General features: G+C 43.2%; 2 protein-coding genes across 11 annotated transcripts in view; both read right to left on the reverse strand.

Moving 5' to 3' along the window:
- Positions 1-6446, reverse strand: part of srgap1a (SLIT-ROBO Rho GTPase activating protein 1a) — a 310991-nt gene extending 304545 nt beyond the window's left edge. For all 10 annotated transcript variants that reach the window (XM_063058474.1, XM_063058468.1, XM_063058467.1 and 7 more), the window contains exon 1: positions 5819-6446. In XM_063058474.1, coding sequence (XP_062914544.1) covers positions 5819-5885 — 67 coding nt within the window. In that variant the 5' untranslated portion in view covers positions 5886-6446. The remainder of the gene's footprint in view (positions 1-5818) is intronic.
- Positions 6447-17673: 11227 nt separating this feature from the next.
- rxylt1 (ribitol xylosyltransferase 1) overlaps positions 17674-25219 on the reverse strand; it is a 47413-nt gene continuing 39867 nt past the window's right edge. The window contains exon 7 of the mRNA XM_063058475.1: positions 17674-22903. The gene's annotated coding sequence lies outside the window, so the exon portion shown is untranslated. The remainder of the gene's footprint in view (positions 22904-25219) is intronic.

The raw sequence follows: 25219 nt of genomic DNA on the forward strand, positions 1-25219 counted from the left end.
TAGAGCATGCACCCCATTCACTCAACCCCTCAAGCATCACATCAACACATCTGCACACAGTTAATGGGAAGCAATTTCATTCGTTCATACCATAATTGTTTTGTTTTTAAAATTATTTTCAATTGTTAGTGATGGAAGAGAAAAAAAACTGATAAATTACAGAAGTAGGAGATCCTGTAGATGGGTGGAGCTAAAGATGGCGCCAGAGGGCAACTTCTCCCAGTTCATCAGCGAAAACAGTTAAATTCTTCCTATTCTAATCTCTCTATTTTTCTTTCCAGAATTGCTGGGATTCTATTGGGATCTTTGATCTACTGCATCATTCAAAGACTGCGGTTGTCCATGACAGCATGTTGCCATTCCTGGAGCTCACCGATAGGCCATGTCCAGGTTCGGCCTGAAGTCAGACACCTTCGGGGCCTGCGGACATGAATTCTTGCCAGTGCTATTATACTGAAGTGTCACGGGAGCCGGAACATCGAAGACAGTGAGAGTGGCCGTCCGAGGTCTCCGCACTCGGTAATCAATTTGCCGAGTCCCAAGTCGGGAAACTCAAAATAAAAAGCAATGCTTCAGACTGGCTGTAACATCGAAATAGTGACTGTAATCTCCCCTGTCAATGTGGCAGGAGTGATAGCTGTCTCTCCCTTGTTAGTGTGATAGAGCCTGTGGGATGTCGAAACGTTGGAGTGAACAGTTATATAGACTGTAGACCATGGTCTCTATTTGGGGGCTTTGCTGTTGCTTGCATGGTGGGTGGTGAGAATGCTGATGCTTTATACAAGAACAATTTCTGGGAGGGGGCTGGGGAAGGGAAGGGCTGATGCTGCTTCTGTGTGGGAGAGGGCAAGAGGGCTTTGAGGTTTTTAAGTTTTCCTGTCATTTGTTCTTTGGGCTTTTTCTCGCTTTGAGGATGTCCACGGAGAGTAAGAATTTCAGGGTGTATATTGTATACATTATCTGATATCTTGAGCAACACACACAAAATGCTGGAGGCAAGTCAGGCAGCATCTATGAGAGGACTAAACAGTCAATGTTTTGGGCCAAAACCCCTCAACAGGTCTGGAAAGGAAGATAACAAAAGCCAAAATTAGGTGGTGGTGGAGGGAGAGCTGTACAGGATGGCAGGTGATAGGTGAGACCAGATGAGGGGGAAGGTGGATGAAGTAAGAAGCTGGGAGGCGAGAGATGGAAGAGGCAAAGGGCTGAAGTAGTAATAGTCTGATAGGAGACAAGAGTGGGCCATGGAAGGAGGAGGGGAATGAACGAGAGGGAGGTGATGGATTAGAGGGTAACCAGAATTGAGAGTGGAAGAAGAGAGGAGGAAGAGAAAGAAGTCACCAGCAGTTGGAGAAATCAGCGTTCATGGTATCAAGTTGAAGGAATTGAGGCACTTTCTCCTCCACCCACCTTATTATTCTGGCTTCTGCCCCCAGGCCTGATGAAGCGCCTCGGCCCAAAATGCTGATTGTTTATTCTCCAACATAGATGCTGCCTGACTGACTAAATTTCATTAGCTCATAGGGTCATAACATGATTTTGTGTTTTTAAATGTATTCCAATTGTTCGTGCTGGAAGTGAAAAAACTGATAAATCACATTTTAATCTATCCATTTACATCAACGCAAGAAATTTTGCAGGTGCTGAAAATCCATCAGGAAGGAGGTACAGGAACCTTAGGTCCCACACTGCCAGGTTCAGGAACAGTTATTATTCTTCAACCAGTGTGGATAACTTCACTATCTTACTACTGAACTGACTCCAAAACCTACAGACTCACTTTGAAAGGCTCTGCAACTTGATCTCAGTATTATTTATTCACTCTTTTTTTTTTGCACAATTTGTCTTCTTTTGCATTATCAGTTGTTTGACAGTCTTTGTGTAGTTTTTTTTCATTAATTCCTTTGTATCTTTGTACAACTGTGAATGCCTGCAAGAAAATGAATCTCAGATGACCTATACATACTTCGATAATAAATTTACCTTGAACTTTGAAATTCAAAGCAACACACCCAAAATACTGGAGCAACTCAGCAGGTCAGGCAGCATCTATGGAAATGAGTGAACTGTCAACGTTTTGGACTGAGACCCTTTATCGAGACTGGGAGGAAGCGGGGAAGAAGCCAGAATAAGGTGGGGGGAGGGGAAGGAGTACAAATTAGCACCACCCAGTAACCCACCCACTAAATGTCAGCCTAATCACAGGACAACTTGTAATGCCCAATTCATCTACCAAATGGTAGACCCTGAGCTGCAGGAAACCCACGCACTCACGGGGAGAACATAACTCCTTGCAGACGATGCCAGGATTGAACTCTAAACTCTGAAACGCCCCAAGCTGTAACAGCATCACACTAACCACTATGCTACAGTGGCATCATGAAGGGTGAGAGAAATGAGGGCAAAGGTTGCATTCCAGAAATAGGAGAATGCCGAATAATAGCTCATCTCTTTAGTCACTATTACTCAGTCTGTGTGGAGAAGCTCCATTCTTGGGGATGAGACTCAGCAAGGGACCACAAAGGGTTAACAGGTCCACTGAAGGAACATTTCTCAGAGCTAATGCAACTCTTTTTTTCATGAATCACATAAATGGCAGTGCAGAAAGTGTCAGTCTTACTGAAGAGTGCATTCCCAGGATATGAATCACAATTATGATTTTAAAAGCCTGCAGTACACATCCCTACTGATACATTTTCCCAGATGCCTAATTTCACAATGTGATCATCATCGTTTCCTGGAAGTTTACACCCTGGAAGTAGCTAGCGTGTTTACACTGGCTCCACACTTTTATAGCTAGCTTGCAAAAACTCCCCCACCATCTGTGCCGCTGCAGACAAGTCTGTATAAAAGGTATTACACCCTTTGCATTGGATGACTTGAATCCAAAGGTTTGGGGGGATCAAGTGGCTGAGAAGGCATATGGGATATTCTCCTTTTTTGGCTGAAGCACAGAACACAACAGTAGTGAGGTCAGGCTGGGACTGGACTAAACACCGAGGCACATTACAGAAAGCTCAGTTAACACTTACTCAGGCTTTACCACTCAATGAAGAGGCAACATTTTCTGAACAAAGAGACTGAGAAGAGACTTACCCCAAGTATATAAGACTATAAGAAGGCTAAGTATGGCAAATAACAAACTCCAAACTCTCTTGGCTAAAATGGCAATAACTCTACTAGACAGCACAGATTCAATTTAACGGTGGTAAATTTAGATGAAAAATAAGTTTCATCCTTTGAGTGGAAGTTGCTGTCTGAATAAAAAAAAATTAGAGACTACCTTTATTTGTCACGTGCATACAGAGAACACAATCTATAGACTCACTTTCAAGGACTCTGCAACTCGTGCCCTCATTATTAATATATTTATTAATACTTGTTTCTTTCTGCATTTGCATCATTTATCTAGTCTTTTTTGTGTGGAATTTTTCATTGGTTCTATTGAACTTCTTTGGTCTACTGTGAATGCCTGCAAGAAAATATTTATATGCATACTTTGGAAATGAAATTACTTTGAAACGCGCCTTTTGCATCAAATCAAATCAGCAAGGACTGTGCTGGGCAGTAAGTGTCGCCACATTTCAGGTGCCAAAAGAACACGTCCACAACTCACTAACCCCGACTGAAGGCAGCAATTCTCTGCAAAGGTGGGCTTGCTGTGCCATGAGACAAGGCTTTGGAATGTGAGAATGTAGGTCAAGTTTGAATGGTATTTCAAATAATCCAACTACCCCAAATTTCAAGCATCCGTAATTGCTGAAAATACACAGCTGGTCAGGCAGCACCTACAGAGGGAAAAACAACATTAATGTTTCAAGCCAGTGTTAGCTCACCAGAACAAAATGATTTCTGATGGAAGGACATCAACCTGAAACCTACAATCCTGGTTTCCCTCTCGCCAGATGCTGCCTGACCCATGAACAATTCAACATTCACTATTGCTTCAACAGATAGCATAGACAAAAAGGCATGATGGGGTCCTTCTAGACCAGGGGTTCCCAACCTTTTTTATACCATGGAACAATACCATCCATGGACTCCAACTTGGCAATCCTTGTTCTAGGCCGTAAAGCTTTTATGATTTTAACAGTGAAGAAAAAAAGAGTAGAGGACTAGGCAATTTCCATAGTACTGTGTATAGCTTTGCTTACCCTGTAAAGGAAAGAGTGCAGTGAGGTATTGCCTGGACTAAAGGACCTGTGTTACAATGAGGAAAGACAGGTCAGGCAAGGTCTTTTTCCCCATTGGAATGAAGGAGAATGAGAAGTGATTCTATACGTGTTTAAAATTATGAGACAATGACAAGAATGGACAGTGACAGTCTTTTCCCCAAGGTTGGGAAGTCCAAGACTAGGGGACATAGGTTTAGGGCGAGAAGGGGAAAATTTTTAAAAGGGACCTGAGGGACAACTTTTTCATAAGTGACCATATGGATTGCAGTGTGATGCCAGAGGAAGTGGTTGAGGCAGGTACAATAGTACTTTTTAAAAAATATTTGGAGAGGTATATGCAGGGGCCAAATTTGGAAATTGGGACCAGCTAGGTGGACGTGGTCTGCATGGACTGGATGGGCCGAATGGTTCGTATATTACTCTCGGACTCTGCGACGATACTGGGGAGGGGCCAAAAATGAACTGTCAGGCCACCGTGACCTTATTACAGACTCGAAGGGAACACTCACAGGCAAATATACCGCGTTCCGGCTCAGGCACCATGGAGACACATGTCCTACTTCCACAGTCCAGTTCTAACCCGCTTGGAAGCGCATCTCCGCAACTTTTTTTGGGTTTACATGCAACGCCAAAACGCCATAGGAAGTGAGAACTGACGCTTCCTCAAGGTTGCACCAACGTGCTGTCCTCCTGTCCACTCCTGGATGGAAAATGGGTAGTAAAATTATTTGCAACCTCAAATGCTGCCTAAAGCTAACTTGCCTCTGGCGAGCGAAAGAGTTCTATAATTGATCTATTTGACATCGTCAATACCTACCGGTTATACTAAATACTATGGGAATTGCTTGTGTTGCAACTCACCACATTTTCCTAAAATTTATCAGCCGTCACTGGCTATTTTTGGTTTGCCGGGGGTTTAGGTACATTTAAGGAATCGTTGCTGCGTTTGATTCAGAAGGACTTTATGTTGCCACGGAGAGTTTCCACACACTCTGGGTCACTTCCCCAGCGCGCAGCCCGGTTGGAGCAGAAGGGTGTGCGGGTCTCCACTCCGGAGGTGCTCGGTTTCCGGCTCGCTAACTTTGGTGACGGCCCACTGCCAGACCCCAGCGGAATACGCCAACCCCTTTTTTTCCGCGGCCGTTTGTAAAATCGTTTGCGACAGGTTGCAAGCAAGTCGAAGGCGAAACGGCCCGTTGCCGTCTTCTTTTCAGTCCATTTCCAAGAGCTTTAATTACACACCTTGCACTTGTTTACGGCTCCTGGGCGCGCTCGGGGAACGATAAGGTGGCGGGAAAATAATATTTAATTTTGAAGTTATTCTCTAAATTAACCCGTGCAACAGGAGATCTGGTTTCATCCGACTCTGTTCCAACAGTGCGAGTCCTTGCCACTCGCACCATCAAGTCAAATGAAATCGATTCTCCCGTTTGTAATGCAAATCCGATACATCACCGACCTCGAATTTCACGAACCACTCCTTCAGGCGTCACTAGAAGACAATCGTTTGTCTGGATTTTAATGTAAATTTCATATAAAATAGGCGGAAGCGCATTACAGACACAACCATCCATTTCCACACCCTTAATCCCGCATGGGAAAAAAAGGAGAGGTTTTAACATCAATATTTGTGGTAACCTTACCTTTCATTTGTGTCTCATATTCGGTTACAATTTCTTTATCCTTCTTGTACCTGGTGGGAGTTGACATTTTTCCCAGTCCTTTTTTTAAAAAAAATCTCTCTTAAACCCCCTGCTCTGATATCCTCTCTATAATTTCCAGAATTGCGTTGTCCGGGAGTGCCGTGGGCATTCAGTTGTCTGGCGGAACCGATTCCGATCCGTCACCCAAGGGAGAACACAGGTAGGTCGACGGGCGATCAGCACCGCTCCATATTCCAGGTTTTTAATAACGCGGGATAAGTTTGCAAAACATCGTTCGGATTTGGGAATAATAATCAGCAAGGCTTCAGCTGGGAATTTTACAATGTAGCCGCTGGTAACAAATCTAACAGCGACGATAGAATGGAATCTCCCTCTCTCTCAGTCCCTTAAACCTCAGTACTGGGAGTTCAATTTACATGATCCAGCAACGCTCACTTTTTTTACTATTTCATTTGTTGCAAAAACTGCACGTTTCCAACTAAAAATAACCTTCCAATATACTCGGGCCTGTGGAAAATATTGAAATGATAGCGACTTATCAGAGCCGCGCAATTCCTCTGCGCCACATTAAGAAGCCCAAAAGTTTGCCGCTGCCCTGCTGACGACTCACGCCAGCTCCAAAAGCAGGCGACTGACTCACCCTAACGCGAAAGCGGAAGCCCTCTTTCCCCCGCCTGTGATTGACGTCCGAGGCGACCAACCCCGCGTTCCATCGCCCGGGCAACGTTCGAAAATAGAACACCGCCGGCAACGTCGGAAAGGGGTGGGTGGGGCTTCGGTGTTGCCTGGTGAGGCTCGCCGACCGAAGGTGGGGGCAGAGAAAGGGGACTTTAAAACCAGACAAAAGGGGTATGAAATGCCACAGGGTTAGTGGCAGAGTGTGGGTCGGGTCCACAAACTTTTTAATCTTCAAGGGATTACTGAAACATCTGCAATCTGTGCCTGGATGATCCAGATGCATTTTCAATCATTTGCTTTAAATGTAAGTTTAAAACATATTAAAAGAGGAATCATTTGTCGAATCCTAAAGGTAAATTGTTCAAGCCAACGTTTGTTTTTTTTTTGGTGTACTTGTGTTTGCATTAAGCAATTTTGTAGAATCGTGCATTATAATCTCAGGAGTGCGTTAATCAGAGAGGTATTTAATAGCAATCTTCTCCATTAGTTATTTTCTTTGTGCAGATATTTCAGGCAAGGGGTTAAGGGCATATATCGAGGCTATATATGTACCCATTCACGCGTTATAGCGGCGTTTAGTTTTAAACAGATCTGCAGTTGCAACTCCGAGGCATTACGCTTCAGTGATTGAAGTCTTCTCACTGCTTTCTACGCCCCTTTCATTCCCAAATGAAATTAAAATTGTTTCCAGGGGTTGTGAGAGGCGCTGGGAACATTGTTTCGGCTGAGGCGCTTTGTTTGCGGAAATGCCATAGAAACAAGTTTACGATGTATTGCACTCCGTGGAAATGCATACGCTATTTGTAAAATCCCTTCCAGCTGCATATTTTTGAAGAGCCGGGCGATTTTCCACTTAAAGCCTGAAATGTTTATTTTCACCGTTGACGCGCCTCTCCCTCGGTCCCGTTGCAGGACCGAAATCTCGCAAAGCACGTTTCGACTATCAGCCTTAGGACCAGCAGGTTTCCGATGCGGTCCGTCCTTGGCGCTGGGATGTAGCTACGGCAATTTGAAGAAACTTGCCAGAAACTACAAGGGAAGATACGCCGCACCAGATGTAGCCGTCGCTGCTGCTTTTGTGTCAGCTTCTAGTGGCCATGACAGGCTGCCAACAGAGTTCGTGGAACTCGATTTGAATAATGCTGAATCATTTAACACAAATTAATACAACCCTTCTATCGATTAATGATATTTTAAAATGTTTTATCTTGGTCTAGAATCGCCTTTAGTGGTGCAAGTACGCCTGGGATACTTTCCCCACAGCTTGGAGATAGCCATTTCGGCCCGCCCAGTCCGCCACCACTATCACCTCCATTGATCTTTTTTTTACACATCACTCTTCCCAGATTCTGTCACTCATCTGGACACTAGGGTCAATTACCCTATCCACCCGCCCGTCTCTGAGATGTGAGAGGAAACCAGGGCAGCCCGGGTGGAAGGGCGCCGGCTCCATATAGACAGCACCCGAGGGTGGAATCGAATCCCCGCCGCCAGAGGTGTGAGCTGCGCCAGTACCCCGCCATGTACTCCGTCTACGAAACAGGACCTCACCACAAACTCATCCATCAGTCAGATTCCTCATTAGAAAAGTACAATCGGTGATTAAATTGATTCACAGACGCAAGTGTGGTGTTTAGAATCTTTAACACTCCGCCGCGGAATGCAGAAAATCCAAGCATTTCACTATTTGGTGGCATCGAGACCACAAACATTGATCGGTAATTTCAACTCAGACGTCAGCACTTTTCACACCTCCATGAGTTCCGTTATTTGCATCATTACTAACATAATTAACCTTTGCTGTATATACGCATATCATTTTATGCAATGATGTTATAGCAAGTGTGCCTGCTAAATACTTAAAATACAGTATAAACGCAGAGATTCTACAGATGCTGGAAATCCAGAGCAACGCACATAAAATGCTGGAGGAACTCAGCAGGTTCAGCAGCATCTATGGAGAGGAATAAACAGTTAGCAACATTTCGGGTCGAGACCCGTCATCAGGAGAGGAAAGGATGAGAGCAGAAGCCAGATGAAGTAGTTAGGGGGAGGCGAAGGAGTACAAGATGGCTGGTGATAGGTGAGACCAGATGTACTGCAGTGTTCTGCTGCCGCAATACATCAAATTTCATGACACGTTCCTGTGATGTTAAACCTGATTCTGATCCGGGTGGAAGGTTGGTGGATGAAGTGAAAAGCTGGAAAGAGCCAAGAAGAACAATGAATCTATGGGAGAAAAGTGGACTACGTGCATAAAGGGAGGAGAAGGGGGCCAGAGGGAGGTGTTGGACAGGTGAGGGGAAGGGGGTAAGATGGGTGCAAGAATGGGACTGGGAAAAGAAAGAATGGCGAGATAACTTGCGTCACCCCATGCAGATGTGGAAACGAAGTTTAATTGTGCTTAATCTTCTAAAGAAATATATTATCCTAAACTCTCATTTGTCAATCATATATATTGGAATGGAGTAAAAGCGGCCTTTCCTTCTCGGGGCGAATATCAGTGCGTCAGGTAGCAACTGTGGAGGGAAATGGAGAGTGTCCGTTTCAGGTCGAGACCCTTCATCCAGACTTCACATTCTGTAAGGATCATTTGGTTGCCATGGTGTTTGTGTCTGTCTCCAGCAAGTTAATGTTTAAGAAACACTAATTGGGTGCGTGTCCCATGTGGTACCCAAAACAAAGACAATTCCTCTCTCCCCACAGACTCTGCTGGACCTGCTGGGTTCCTCCAGCAGATTTGTTGCTCCAAGTTGAAGTACCCACAGTCCTCCTGTCTCCTTTCCTCTTTGGCTGTGATTGGGGCTTGGGTGCGACCCATCAAGGGCTTCAGTGGTGACTCGATTAGTCTCATTCAGGAGGTTGCTGGCTCTCTTCAAAAACAGAAACGAGACCAAGTCTGCCCATGTAGCGCTAAGACAGCATTGTGTTCTCTGAGCTGTTGTATTTCAGAGGAAACATTAGGGTGAAACAGCAAACACTCTTTCTAGCGACCCCGGAATTGTTTTCAAAAGCCTATACGGTTGATAACAGTTCGCAACTTGACAAGAAGCAAATTGTCTATTTATCTACTATGGTGTTTATAGGAATCTGTGTGAAAATTGGCCACTGCAATAGTATTTCCAATTCACAAATGCTTTATTGGATGTAAAGTACATCGCATTGTGAAAAATCATTATTTTCTTCCTTTGATATTTTATGGGATAGAATAGATGGGCTGATAGGTCTCTTGCTACGCATGGTTCCATAAATATGTTCCATCATTCAAGTTGCACTGGTTCATTTTTACTAAGTGAGGGAGCTAAAACTGACAGATTGTGTTTGAGTTTCATAAATAAATAAAATCTAGAGAGCAAGAACAATTTACTAATTCTTTGCACTTCCTCTGTGGCCACAGTACCACTTTCTGCATTGTTTTCCTTTTTACTACCCCACAAAACTGCATTTTATTTACTTACTTAGAGACACAGCACCAGTAAGAGGCCCAGTGGGCCCAAACCACCCCTATGACTAACTAACCTACTAACCCCTATGTCTTTGGAAAAATGGAGGAAACTGGAGCACGGGGGCCCCCCCAGGGCTGTGTGTTCAGTCCACTGCTGTTCACTCTGCTGACCCACGACTGTGCTGCAACACACAGCTCGAACCACATCATCAAGTTCGCCGATGACACGACCATGGTGGGTCTCATCAGCAAGAACGATGAGTCAGCATACAGAGAGGAGGTGCAGCGGCTAATGGACTGGTGCAGAGCCAACAACCTGTCTCTGAACGTGAACAAAACAAAAGAAATGGTTGTTGACTTCAGGAGGACACGGAGCGACCACTCTCCGCTGAACATCGTCGACTTCTCCATAGAGATTAGTAAGAGCACCAAATTTCTTGGTGTTCACCTGGCGGAGAATCTCACCTGGTCCCTCAACACCAGCTCCATAACAAAGGAAGCCCAGCAGCATCCCTACTTTCTGTGAAGGCTCCTCAATACCCAGAGCCTGTGACACCAACCTACTGTGCCTATTGTCTTGTTTATTATTTATTGCAATGCCTGCACTGTTTTGTGCACTTTATGCAGTCCTGGGTAGGTCTGTAGTCTAGTGTAGTTTTTGTGTTGTTTTACTTAGTTCAGTGCAGTTTTTGTATTGTTTCATGTAGCACCATGGTCCTGAAAAACATTGTTTTGTTTTTATTGTGTACTGTACCAGCAGTTATGGTCGAAATGACTTGAATTGACTGGACTTGAAATCCTTGGTGTTCATTGGGAGAGTGTGCAAACTCCTTCGACAGTGACAGAATTGGACCCGGGCATTGTAATTTTACACTAACCGCTCTGCCACCTTGCTGCCTAGTATATATTTGGATGCATTCAAACAAAATCTTTTCACTGTGACAATAATACACCAATACTATGATATGCCACCTTTAACATGGTAAATTTGACAAAGCAACTCACAGGAGCATTATCAGATAAAATACAACTGAAGAGATCAGCAAAGACTAGCCAACACTGTTCCCTCTAAGCTGCATGGGTGCACGGCCCTGCAGTAACTGAAATGCTCCTGCACACATAACCTTTGTTGCTGCACAGCTGGAATAAAGACAGACATGAAAAAAGTTTATGAAACGTGAACAATTTTCTTTGCTGTACTGTATTTCATTATACCTTTCAATTATTAAATAAAATCAAAAGTATGTGATTTTCAATTTTCATTTTAAATACTTATAGTATGAAAAAAATGTAAATGTCGCGCAGTTTTCAAGCTGCATAAAAATTTCCCACTCAGAGCAAGAGTTGATCCGCCCAGCTGTAAACAAAATTAGAGAGAATGTTGCTGGCAAATTTCTACAGATGTACTATGGAGAGAATTCTGACTGGTGCCTTCACCATTTAGTATGGAGGCTCCAATGCACAAGATGAGAAAAAGTGTAAACTCAGCCTTCTCCATCATGGGCACTAGCCTTCCCACAATCGACAGCATCTTCAAAAGCCGATGTCTCAAGAAGACAGTATCCATTATAATGGCATTCCCTCATCCCATTACTACCATCAGGGAGAACGACTACCCACACCCAACAGTTTAGGAACAGCTTCTTCCTCTCCAGCAACAGATTTCTGAATGGTCCACTGCCTCACTATTTATTTTTTAAGTATTTCTTACTATAACTTACAGTAAATTTTATGTATTACACTGTAATGCTGCGTAAAGCAACACTTTTCACGGGGCATGTCAGTGATAATAAACTGATTCTGATATTGATGATGCACTGCGGAGGTGAAACTGGGATTGCTGACCAGGAAGTTAGTGTGTACCTTAAGGTTCCCTTTGCAGGAGAGAGAGCCAGGATGAAATTTCCAGAGCTTGGGAAGGGTTGCGGATGAGGGAATGGACAAGGAAGGATAATTTTATTTTACTTGTTCGTTTAGAGATACAGCACTGTAGCAGGCCTTTGTGGCTCCTCGAGCCTGCGCTGCACAATTATATCTTTGTAACCGATCAACCTACTAACCCGCGCGTCTGTGGAATGTGGGAGGAAACAGAAGCACCTGGAGTCACAGGGAGAACGTACAAACTCCTTACAGAGAGCAGCAGAATTGAACCCGGGCTGCTGGCGCTGTAACAGTGTTATACTAACCGCTACACTTCCGCGTGACAGATGTAGCGTGGGCAGAAAGAGTGCCGAAGGAAGTAGTGAAATATTTTCATGACGTGTATTTATCACCATATACTACTTTGAAATTCAAATTTCTGGTTTCATTAAAGTTATATTTTGTTAATTAAACACGTACAATGATCCAATTTCCTTCATTTACGATTTCTCTTGGCCTAAGCAGATACAAAACAGAGTGACCAATAGAAAGCTTACCCAGCCCCAGCGGGGATAATTGCCTCCCTGTTCAGAGAAGTTGTACAATCGACCAAATATTAATCTTGCAGAGCGGTAAACAGCAATTAGCAGGGAGGCGTATTCTGATGTTCTAACAAATTCCAAAGCAAAGCTATAACAAATGGATGAAATTTAATTGAATACAGAAAGTTAAAACTGGGAGAAAAGAAGAAAATATTTAAGTCCTGCAATGAAAAAAAAAGCACTTTTTGTGCTATTATCTACATTCTGTTATTTCCAGCATCTACAGTTTCTTGCACACAAAACACCACAGACCTGTGGCTTTCCTACATTACATCTGCCATTCTTCAGCGTCTTTCCTGAGCAAAATGATTTGGCCACAGTATTTCTCCCACACAACTTGGCCACATTATCCAAATTGACAGATCTACGTAGGACTTCAAAGACAATCATTGCAGGTATTCTGAGTCACACTCCCGCGTCCCAGGCGGACAGAACATAACAAAGCTGTGGATTCACCCAGTGTTTAGTCCCATGTTTAATCTACAACAAGGCAGATTAAATTAACAAATGCCTTCTTTTTGCTACTGATAGGATATTGTTGTGCAGAATAGTAGTTACAATATAGCAACTGTGACTGCCCGTAAAAAGTAATATTTACTCCAAATATGCTGGTGCATTTTTATTTTTTTATTTTGAGATACTGCACAGTTATAGGCTCTTTTGACCTAACAAGCCAGTGCCTCCCAACGTGTCCAATTAGCCTACTGGCTCATATGCCTTTGGGGTGTGGGAGGAATCCCACGCAGGCATGGCGAGGACATACAAACTCCTGACAGACAGCGGCAGGATTGAAGTTGAGTTGTCTCTGTAATAGAATTTTGCTAACTGCTACGTTATTGTGCTGCTCCAAAATCAAAATCAAAATTTGAGATCAAAATTCTGTTGTAATATCGTCGTTGTTAGGTCGCATCAGGAATTTCCAGTTGGCGGACGATTTCCCTCCACGCTGCTGTGACACATTGGGAAATCATGTTCGTGGCAGGTTACAGCAGTAGTTTGCCTTTGCCTTCTGTTGGGTGAGTTTAAAGAGATCACCACCTCTTGCAGTGGATGACCAGGACGTCTAAGTGCCTTGTCGTGCTCTTAGCGCTCCACAACGCCTGCTGGCCTGCCTTCTTAACCATTGGACTATTAATTGGTCTCTTCTGCTCAATCCGCCATGGCCAGACTTCACACGCCGGGACAGGCAGATCCCCCACCTCACCGAGGGTCAAAGACCCGTCGGCTACCCTCACCTGGTTTGGCCCATCTGCCGAGACAGTTTACCGGGGTGTACTGGCGCTCAGTTGGCGACCAAAGGTGGACGAGCTGTCCTGAAAAGGGCACGGCAGGCCCCCCCCCACCAGAGGTGCTACCCCTCCCTAGACATCTCATACACTGTAATATAGAGCCCAATTTAGACAAATGCAGACAAATTCTGATTCGGGGCAGCTGCTGGTAAGTCTCCAAATGAAACTTTTATTTATCAATATATAATTTTAATTTTCTGCTTGCAAGTATTAGTATCAGTGTGAAATTATCCTCCACGGCATCAGTGTGACATTTTCACTTTCCCCTCCTAACCTCCACCCGGCACTTTTCTTTCTTCTGAGGCGGGAACTACTGTGGCATGGGCAGGCAGGAGCAGGTAGCTAAGCTTACCGAGTGTAATTCTCAAAATCCTCTCGCAGGCAAAGGACAAAGGACATCTTTACTTCACTGTTCCAGCTTGAATTGAAATTCAAACCCATTGACAAAAGTCCAGAGAACAACCCATGAATCAGGAAAACCTGAGAAATTAATCACCTAAAATTAATTCAGGAGTACAGGAAGGTTGAGGTATTGTAGATATTAACTGCAGGCTTCCTGGGAGTGTGGGAATACACACACAGTCATGCAAGTGGAGGGAGGGGTAATTAAAAAAAACACAATTTGTAATTTACCTGATGCCTTCAACTAAGTAAAATGCTCAGTGCACTTCACAATAGCAAGAACAGTGAGCTGTATATCATTATATGGATCCTGCAGCTCACGACGTTGAGCTGACCAATGTAAAACTAATACTTCCCTCCTACAGTACCCATATCCCTCTATTTCTATTACACTCATGAGGCTATCTCAGAGACTTTTCAACCATCCCTTTCAGTCTTTTCCAGGTGCTTAATGTGCTTAGCTTTATCCCACATCTCTTAATATTGGTTTGGTTGAGTGAACTTGACCTTTTCACCTTGGAGGATGAGAGGTGACCTGATAGAGGTGTACAAGATAATGAGATGCATTGATCATGTGGATAGCCAGAGGCTTTTTCCCAGGGCTGAAATGGCTAACATGAGAGGGCACAGTTTTAAGGTGCTTGGAAGTAGGTACAGAGGAGATGTCAGGGGTAAGTTTTTTATACAGAGAGTGGTGAGTGCATGGAATGGGCTGTCGGTGATGGTGGTGGAGGTGGATACAATAGGATCTTTTAAGAGACTCCTGGATAGGTACATGGAGCTTAGTAAAATAGAGGGCTGTGGTAACCCTAGGTAATTTCAAAAGTACATGTTTGGCACAGCATTGTGGGCTGAAGGACCTGTATTGTGCTGCAAGTTTTCTATGCTTCTATGTAATATCTCTAGTTTTAATTTTTAATTATTTATTTTGAGATACAGTGCAGAACAGAACCTTCCGTCTCAATGAGCCGCATGCCCAGCAACCCACCTATTTAACACCAGCTTAATCCCAGGACAATTTACAGTGACTAATAAACCTACTAACCGGTATGTCTTTGGACTGTGGGAGAAAACTGGAGTAATTGGAGGAAACCCATGCAGTCATGGGGAGAACATACAAACTCCTTACATTCGGTGCTGGAATGGAACTCTGAACTCTGGCGTCCCAAGCTGTAATAGCGTTGTGCTAGCCAAAACGCTACCGTGGATAAAAGGTGGAGGGTGGAAATTGAGCCACATTTAAAAGGGATTTGGAGAAACATTAGAAAAGGGGGAATGTAATGGGTGCAAGGAGAGGCCAAGGACGCATTATCGAAGTAAATGTCTCCAGATGAAAAGCTTCCTCTCATAAAGAGCAATTCAGGTCTCTGTGATCTCATTACTGCTTCTAAATCTCAATCTTTCATATTGATATAATGCAGTAAAAGGCAGTAAAAGGCAGCAGTAGTACAGTATTATATAAATCTGAGAAAGGGAATACAGTGATTACTGCTGAATTAGTATGCAGAGGCTTGGACTCTTATTCTAGAAACATGGGTTAGAGTCCCAGATTATCACCTGGTGTACCCAAATTCGAGTAATTCAACAAAGGGCTTTTAGTTGATAATTGAATATTGTCGCCACATGTACTAAGATGCAGTAGGAAAAAAAGTTTTGCTTGCAATCCAGACAGATCATTTCAAAACATAGGAGCACTGAGGTAGTACAGGGGAAAGCAATAGCAGGATGCGGAATGTAGAGTCACAATTAGAGAAAGTACAGGGCAGGTAGGGTCATACCCGGGTAGACTGTGAGATCAGGAGTTCGTGTTCATCGTGTAAGAGGTCCACCCAAGAGTTTAACACATTGGATAGAGGTTGTCCTTGAGCCTGGTGGTGCCTGTGTGCTTTTGTATCTCCTGCCTGATGGAGGAGTGAGAAGAGAGGTGTTCTGGGGTGGGAGAGGGTCTTTGATCGTGTTGCCTGCTTTATCAATGCAGTTGGAGGTGCAGACAATGGAAGTACGTAAGTGTCATAAGCAGTGTCTGTGAGGGAAAGGAACAGGCTGGTCTTACCTGGAATGGCTTACGTACAACTTTGCACTTACTAATGTTATTAGTATTGGTTTATTATTGTCACATGCACTTGATACAGTGAAAAGCTTGTCTTGCATTTTGTTTATATCATTACAGTGATAACTTAGAGCAAGAATAATTTATTATTTAGCAATACAGTGTGGAGTAGGCCCTTCTGGCCCTTCGAGCCACACCAACCCAGCAACCCCAACGAACCTGATTAACCCCAACCTAACCACAATGACCAATTAACCTACCTGGTACACCTTTGGACTGTGGGAGAAAACGCACATATTCCATGGGGAAGGCGTACAGAGACTCCTTACAGAATGGTGCCGTAATTGAACTCCGGAACGCCCCAAGCAGTAATAACATCGTGCCAACTGCTACATTACTGTCTATAAATGCAGAATAAAGTGTAACAGCTACCAATAAAGTGTATGGTCATAATGAGGTGGATTGTGAGGCCAAGTGTCCATCTTATCATACAAGAGGACCATTCAAGAGTCGGATGACGGTGGGATGGAAGCCTGGTGGTACACTGCTGTCAGGCTTTTGTGTGCTCTGCCTGATGGGAGAGTGGATTGAAGAGAATGTCCATGGTGGGTAGAGTATTTAATTATGCTGGCTGCTTTACTGATGCAGAGAGAAGTATAGACAGATATCTATACTGGTATGTGCTTTCTGAAATGGCCTGGCTAGCCACTCACATCCAAGGCAAAACTGGAGGTAGACAATAACATTATGGCCCAGTCAGCAATATCTATGTCCCATGAACAAATGGAAAGTATTCTCTAATGAGAGGAAAACGTGAGCTCCTACCTATCACACCATGGTAGCTTAGCGGTCAGCACAATGCTATTGCAGCTCATAGTGTCGTGAGTTTGGTGTTCAGTACTGACACAGACCGAAAGGGATTTGTACGTCCTCACTGTGAACACGAGGGTTTTGTCTGGGCGCTCCAGTTTCCTCCCGCAGTCCAATGTCAATTGTAATTGTCAGTCGGCTCGGGTTAAATAGGTGGGGTGCTGGGAGTTGGGGCTCATTGGGCCGGAGGAGCCCGTTCTGTGCTGTATTCCTAAATTTAAAAAAAATAATGATTACAAGACCCTTGGGTGGCAGTGCTGTGTACATTGTGACATACAAGGCATTACGTTTGTGAGGGGACAGGCTGGATGGACCTGGAGATCTTTTCCCGTCTTTGATGCAGATAGGAGAGATTTCAAATAACCGACAATGCTCAGGAAACTCCTTGGGAAATGAGGTAACATCCTTTAGTGTACAAGGTTCTCGGCCATTTGTTACACAGCTGGTAACAGGGGCAACTCCTAATATAGATGTTTTCATACATGTACATCTGCTCGCCATCTATTTTATAATAATAAAGTTAATCCTTATTTTGGTAACACGGTGGTAATGAAGCAGAGAAGTAAACTGTAATTATCACATTCAGCAAATACACTGACAAACTTTAAAAAGCACAGACAACTGATAAATTGCTGGTTTATTCCAAGAAGGTCACAATAAAAATCTTCTACATAATTTATAAAAACGGTAGTATTTATTACAGGAAAATAAAGAGGTAGATATAATTTTAAAGACTAAAGATATTTTTACTCAAGAAAATGGCATCAAATTTAATGCACATTCTTAAGTAGAGCCACATTAGATGATAAAAATCCAATTTAAATATGAGGAAGTCAATATTAGTCAAATACAAAAATGAAATAGGCAGCTTTTCCTAATTCCTTTTTACATGTCATTAATCTAATGACTGATTTGAAAGATTTAGCTTGCAGCAAATTACGAGTAGGTTGCTAATGTTAACAGGAAATTGATTACCTTAATTTGGCAGCCGATAAATGGCCTGTTATTTGCCCCAAATATTTATGTTTAAATGTTTTTGAGCACTTTGTGCTTGTTCCTTGTTTTTATATTCTGAACCATCGAGATCCCTGACGGCTTTAGTCATAGATCAGCAGTGCCCTCTGCAGCCAAACACACAGGGACGAAACAAATGCTCTTGCTGTGAAATTGCACGCATGGTTTATTCAAAGTGGAAAAGCTTCACTAACTAAGAAGTTACTACAGAAGAAAAACTGTCTGAATGCAAGCTGTTTACATTTACAGAGGACTAAAATATGATGTGCAGAAAGAGGAACAATAGCATTTTTGTGAATAGGGATAAGGTAAGGGCATGTTTTTATTAAGTTTGTAAGGAATTGGAAATTATTAAGTGTATATAATTCAGTAAACACATAGTTTTATTTTGAAGAAAATCAGTCATTTATACCCAGTTTTATGGACGATATTAATACTTTGCCATGGAGGTATTACTACCGCTCATTACTGAGTGCGGTCTGTTGGGTCATAATGTCAAGCATCCGGTTGTAACTGAACATGTTGAGTCTCAGGTCCAGGAGTTTTCTTGGAATTATAGTATTTAAAGCAGAGTTGTAGTTAGTAAACAATAATTTATTGCCTGTGTCTTTACTATTTAGATGCCCCAGAGGTGAGTTAGGGCCAAGGATATGGCCGACCACTGGCAAATTGGATGTAGTTCTGTAATTGTCACTATCTTGGCCAACATGTGAACATTAAAATTTTCTGAGAACACAAATGCAAGTACACAAAGTGCAGTTCATCCCCTGTGAAGAGTAATTGTTCCAGAATTCTCAGAAAAATCAGAAAGATTAGAAGTTTGACCTCATAGGCTTATTGTGTTCGATGAATCACTCACAGCAGAAGCTCAGCCCTTTTGCAGTTGGTAAATTATAGGCTATTTCCAACTACTGTTTCCCACTTCTCATCTAGAGGTGAATAATTTAACTGATCACAAATTCTCTGTCCTCATCACATCACCCACTACCCCTCCACAGCCTTTGCTAATGTTTTTAACTGAAAACCAAACATTGATGATGAAGCAGGAGCTAACATTTGGAGTAAGGCTGATAGAAAGTGGTCACATCGAATAACTTTCGGAATCATTTCCCTGGTACAGCACAGGACCAGGCCCTTTGACCCATAACGGTGTGCTGAAGTAATTGAATTAATAATCAGATGGCCAACTAAACGAACCTCTTCTGCCTACACGATGTCCATAAAGTTCCAATTCATATGCCTAACGTTTCTGCCTCTGTCATCACCTCAGGCAGTGCATTCCAGGCACCCACCACTCTGTGTAAACAAAACTTGCCCCTCACATTTTCTTTGAACTTACCCCCTCTCACCTTAAATGCATGCCCCCTGGTATTAGACATTTCAACCCCGGGAAAAGTGTGATCTTAAATTCCTGATGTTGAGTGGTTTGAAAAACCATAAGGGATTTAAAACTGATGTATATAGGAACTTCCTCTAACAGAGGGTGGTAAATCTCTGTAATTCTCTGGAGGGATTTATTTCACTGAAGGGATTTGAAGAGAAGGTAAGAGAAATATCTGAAAGATCAGGAAAAGATGGGGAACTGGCTGGGCAGAGGAGAGGTATGGGGCAGATTAGCCACGATCATAATCAACAGCAGGTCAGCCTTGAAGGGGGAAAGAGTGGCCTATTCCTGCTCCCACTTTCTTGCATAAGAAATATAAGGTAAATAGCTAATGTTACTTTATGCAGTAGTAAAGGGATAGGCCTAAAACAAAACCAATTTAGAAAACAGTATCCAAAGAGAGCCCAAATATCAAAGATAAAACAATAAGCAATCAGATGACAGACATTAATTCACAAAAGTTAATAATGAAAGATGTGCATAAACATGAGTAAAAGTTTCGGACTTCATACTGCAAAGTGCAGTAAATGGCTGCACGCTGAATAATTTTAAAACTTAGATTTCTAGACAACTGCCGATGATTCAGAGTGATAAAAAGCCAAGGTGGGTAAAATATCAATCAATCTTAATCAACTTTGAACTGTCAGAAGAGCCTCAGGGCTTTTTGGCTTCTTGTTCCTAAATAACTTGTTATTTTGGTTTGTCCTTTGTATAATTTAAGAGAACAGAAATATGAAGATAGCTCTGAGCCATTTTATGAATATTTAATTAAAATAGAGTGCACATAAATTGCTTATATCATTTAAGGAAGGGAGCATTTACCTCACTGATGACAAGATTAATATTAGTTGCAGGAATCCAATTATTGCAGGCGGTAACTGGTGCACTGAGGTCTGGCAAGATCTGTTTCACTTACACAAATGAACAATATGGCGCCCTCTCTGACTTTAATCAAATCTGACCCCATGATTTAATTCAAAGCTCCACAACAACTTGAAATGGCTCCAGTATGAAACTGTACTTCAAAGTGGCAGAACACTCTGTAGTGAAGTACAGCTATAATTTGACCAGTTTCAAAAATAGAATGTGTACTACTTCTCAAAGTTTAGTCCAAATTACATCCCCACAGAACTGGATGAAACACATTTTTAAATACCAACTGATGAAGATTATTTGTCTGCAGGAAGCCCTGCCATCCTTTTTGTGATTTGTTAAATTAGTCTTCCCCAAATACACTGAGGGTGGTACTTTGCAATTATTTTGCTGGAAGGTTGCAGGAGGGGCAGGACTGGAGGCTCAATAATAGACCGGATGATATAGGAGCAGAATTAGGCCATTTGGCCCATTGAGTCTGTTCCCCCATTCCTCTCAGCCCCAGTCTCCTGCCCTCTCCCCGTATCATTTTATGCCCTGGCTAATCAAGAATCCATCACCCTCTGCCTTAAATATACACAAAGACGTGTGTACACAAAATACTCTCTGATGGTGGTGTCTGAAAAGAGGATGCTGTCCAAGTTGCATGCCATCCTGGACAATGTCTCCCATCCACTACATAATGTACTGGTTGGGCACAGGAGTACATTCAGCCAGAGACTCATTCCACCGAGATGCAACACTGAGCGTCAGAGGAAGTCATTCCTGCCTGTGGCCATCAAACTTTACAACTCCTCCCTTGGAGGGTCAGACACCCTGAGCCAATAGGTTGGTCCTGGACTTATTTCCTGGCATAATTTACATATTACTATTTAACTATTTATGGTTCTATTACTATTTATTATTTATGGTGCAACTGTAACGAAAACCAATTTCCCCCAGGATCAATAAAGTATGACTATGACTATGACATGGCCTCCACAGCTGCCTCTGGCAACAAATTCCACAGATTCACCACCCTCTGGCTAAATAAATTCCTCCTCTTCAGACATCCCACCTCTCCCGGAAGTTCCAGAAGTCTCCCGCATAATAATAGTGGCTCCCTGATGCCCGCAAATATCACGGAAACCAATTTTTTTGAGAGCGAGCGAGCAAGAGAAAGCAAAAGAGAGCACAAGAATGACCACGAGAGAGCGAGAGAAGGAAAGCAAGCGAGAGACCACGAGAGAGAGAGAGAGAGCAAGAGCGCGCCATGGCAGAGTGTTCCAAAAAAAGAAAATATAAAACGTACGTCACCCCAGACTACACTAAAGTGTACCCCTGCCTAATAGGGGTCAAAAATAATGACAGTGTTGCTCGCTGCACTGTTTGCAACAATGACTTTTCTATTGCTCATGGTGGGTTAAGACTGTAAAAGACATGTTGAGGTGAGTTTAATAGGTGTCATTCGTTCATTAGCATAGCTAACGTAATTTAAACTAGCTGACTAGCTGCTAAGGAGCTACTCTATTGCAGACATCCCACCTCTCCTGGAAGTTCCGGGAGTCTCCCGCAAATTGATGGTGCTACCTCCCTGAAATGAGTTTTTGCAGGGTGGGGTGTCTGCCTCTTAGACTCCCCACCATAGGAAAAAATCATCTCCACACCCACTCTGTCAAGGCCTTTCACCATTCAATAGGTTTCAATGAGGTCACCACTAATTCTTCAGAATTCCAGTGAATACAGGCCCAGAGCTGTCAAATGCCCTTCATATTATAAGCTGTTCAATCCTGAAATCATTTTCATGAACCTCCTTTGAACCCTCTCCAGTTTCAGCACATCCTTTCTAAGATAAGTTTCAAAGGTTTCAAAGGTACAATTTAATGTCAGAGAAATGTATACAATATACATCCTGAAATGTTTTTTCTTTGCAACCATCCATGAGATGGCCTGTTTCCGTGCTGTAATTGTTATATGGTTATGGTTAAAACAGAGGAGTGCCCCAAAGAATGAATGACAGTTAAATGTTAGAATCCCAGAATCCCCCCCAGCTCCGTCCTCCCGCACGTGAGTGACAGCAAGCAACAATCCCTCCTCCCCCACCAGCAAAAAAACGTGCATTGGCACCCACCACTGAGCACTCAAGCGTGAGCAAAGCAACAATAAAGACACAGACTTGCGGTTACCCCAGAGACTACATTGTTCACCCTACATTCGACATACTACAGGTTCTCTCTCTCCCTAATAAGAGAGAAAGAAATGTTTCTGTTTCACAGTGAGTGGGGAGACATAACAAGCAACTCGCTGGTTTATGATGTTCAACGTCCTCCACGTCACTTTTTTCAAGCTCTGTGCCCAAAGATCACGAGTCTCTGGGCGCACAGCTGCAGATATTCTGACTCCCCTGACGACACGCAGTTCTCCTGTCGTGATACTGACCCTCGATCCGCCCATCTCCAGAGGCCTGAGATCTTAGGCTTTCAAAGCCGAGCTGAATACTTAGGCCGAGCCCTTGACATGCCGAACAATGGCCAGTCCTGAAACCTCGAGAGTGGGTCCCATTCCTGCAAAGAACTGTAGTCAGCGTGTAACTCCAGGTCAGAGTCTTCAAAGGAACCCTGAAAGGAAAAAAGTAAAAATATTAAAGATGGAAATAGAGCTGCTTCCGAAGTTGTAAGCAAAGGAAGCACCATCATCACTCCACTCCGCCTTCTTAAGTGGTCCAAAACTGCAAGTGAAGCCTCGCCAGTGCTTTATAAAGTCTCAACATTACAACCTTGCTTTCATATTCCAGTCCTCTTGAAATGAATGCCAATATTCCATGTGCCTTCCCGATCACAGACTCAACCTGCAAATTAACCTTTAGGGAATCCTACACAAGGACTCCCAAGTCCCTTTGCACCTCAGATTTTTGAATTTTCTCTCAAGTTAGAAAATAGTCTATCCTTTTATTTCTTTTACCAAAGTGCATGACCATACACTTCCAGATACTGTATTCCATCTATCACTTCTTTGCCCATTCTCCTAATCTGCCTAAGTCCTCCTTCTCTACTTCTTCAAAACTACCTGCCCCTCCACCTATCTTCATACCATCCATATACATAACAACAAAGCCGTCAATTCCATCATCCAAGTCGTTGACATACATAGTAATGTCAAAAGAATCGGTCCCAACACAGACCCCTGTGGTACACCACTAGTCACCAGGAGCTAACCAGAAAAGGCTCCCTTTATTCCCACTTTTTGCCCCTGCCAATCAGCCACTGCTTTATCTTTTTCCTGTAATACCATGGGCTCTTAACTTATTAAACAGCCTCTTGTGTGGCATCCTGTCAAAGGCCTTCCTTAAGGTTTTTATAGCTGGGAGTGGTAATGGGGACAAGCTCTCACAACCTATTATATGCTCCCAATGGCATACACCTCAAATAGCCTCTGACAACCAAGTCCAGCTCCAGGCCTTCATGTATGACTTAGCTTCTAAGCCTGGCAAACCGTTGCTACAGACAGGCGAAGGGGCAAAGGCGGGTTACTGGCACCATAAAAACAGTTGCTTCAGGCAGATGGGACTCGTCTTTCCCATGGAGAAGAAAAACTCTGATCTCAAACCTCCACTGCCTTCCAGCTATACCCACTCATGAGAAAAGCTGTGGGAGTAAACCCTGAGGGAAAAATCCGGAACTGGAGTCCCTAAGGCAGTCCTATGCTGACTGACAATGGCTGCGATGCTGCTGGTACCAAACTGTATCGGTCTCTGCCATTCCTTTGGGTTCATTAGATGCGTGGGGGGGGGGGAGTTTGCTACATGGGCAACAACTTGCCCTCCATATCATACTCCCCAGGCGTGCATATCTAGACAGCTGAGACGCAACTTCTATGGTCGACCCTGACTGATGGAGTCCTCACTCTGAAAGTCCAAGTACACCGCATCAACTGATTCTCCTTTGTTGATCCTACTTGTTATTTGTTCAAATAATTCCAACAGATTTGTCAGGCAAGATATTCCTTTGAGGAAATCATGTTGACTATGGGCTATTTTATCATGTGCCCCCAAGTACCACGAAACCACATTAACAATTGACTCCAACAGCTTCCCAACCACTTCCCAATTATAGGCTAACTGGCCTATAATTTCCTTTCTTCTGCCTCTCTTCCAGAGAAAAAATTTGCAATTTTTCAGTTTTCCAGAACCATTTCAGAATCTGGTGATTCTTGAAAGATCGTTACTAATGACTCCACAATCTCTTCAACCACCTCTTTCAGAACCCTGGGGTGTACACCATCTGGTCCAGGTGACTTATCTACCTTCAGACCTTTCAGTTTCCCAAGAACCTTCTCCACAGTAATGGCAACTTCACAAAGTTCTGACCCAACAGCCTCGAACTCCACCATACTGTTAGTGTCTTCCACAGAGAAGATTGATGCAAAATATATTTTTCAGTTCATCCGCCATTTCCTTGTCCCCCATTACTACCTCTCCAGCATCGTTATCCAGCAGTCCAATATCCATTTTCACCTCTCTTTTACACTTTATGTAAAAGAGACTTCTGGTATCCTCTTTAATATTATTGGCTAGCTTCCTTTCATATTCCAACTTTTCCTTCTTAATGACTTTTTTAGTTGCCTTCTGTTGTTTTTTTAAAAGCTTCCCAAATCCTTGAACTTCCCACTGATTTTTGCTCTATCATATGCCCTCTCTTTGGCTTTTATGTTGGCTTTGACTTCTCTTCTTAGCCATGGTTGTGTCATCTTGCCTTTAGAATACTTCTTCCTTTTTGGGATGTATATATCCTGTGCATTCTGAATTGCTTCCAGAAATTCCAGCCCTTGCTGCTCTGCCTTCACCCCACCAATGTTCTTTTCCAATCAATTTTGGCCAACTTCTCTCTCATGCCTCTGTAATTCCCTTTACTCAACTGCAATACTGATACATCTGA

This window comes from Mobula hypostoma, chromosome 9 (assembly GCF_963921235.1).
Source record: "Mobula hypostoma chromosome 9, sMobHyp1.1, whole genome shotgun sequence".
NCBI classification, from domain to species: domain Eukaryota; kingdom Metazoa; phylum Chordata; class Chondrichthyes; order Myliobatiformes; family Myliobatidae; genus Mobula; species Mobula hypostoma.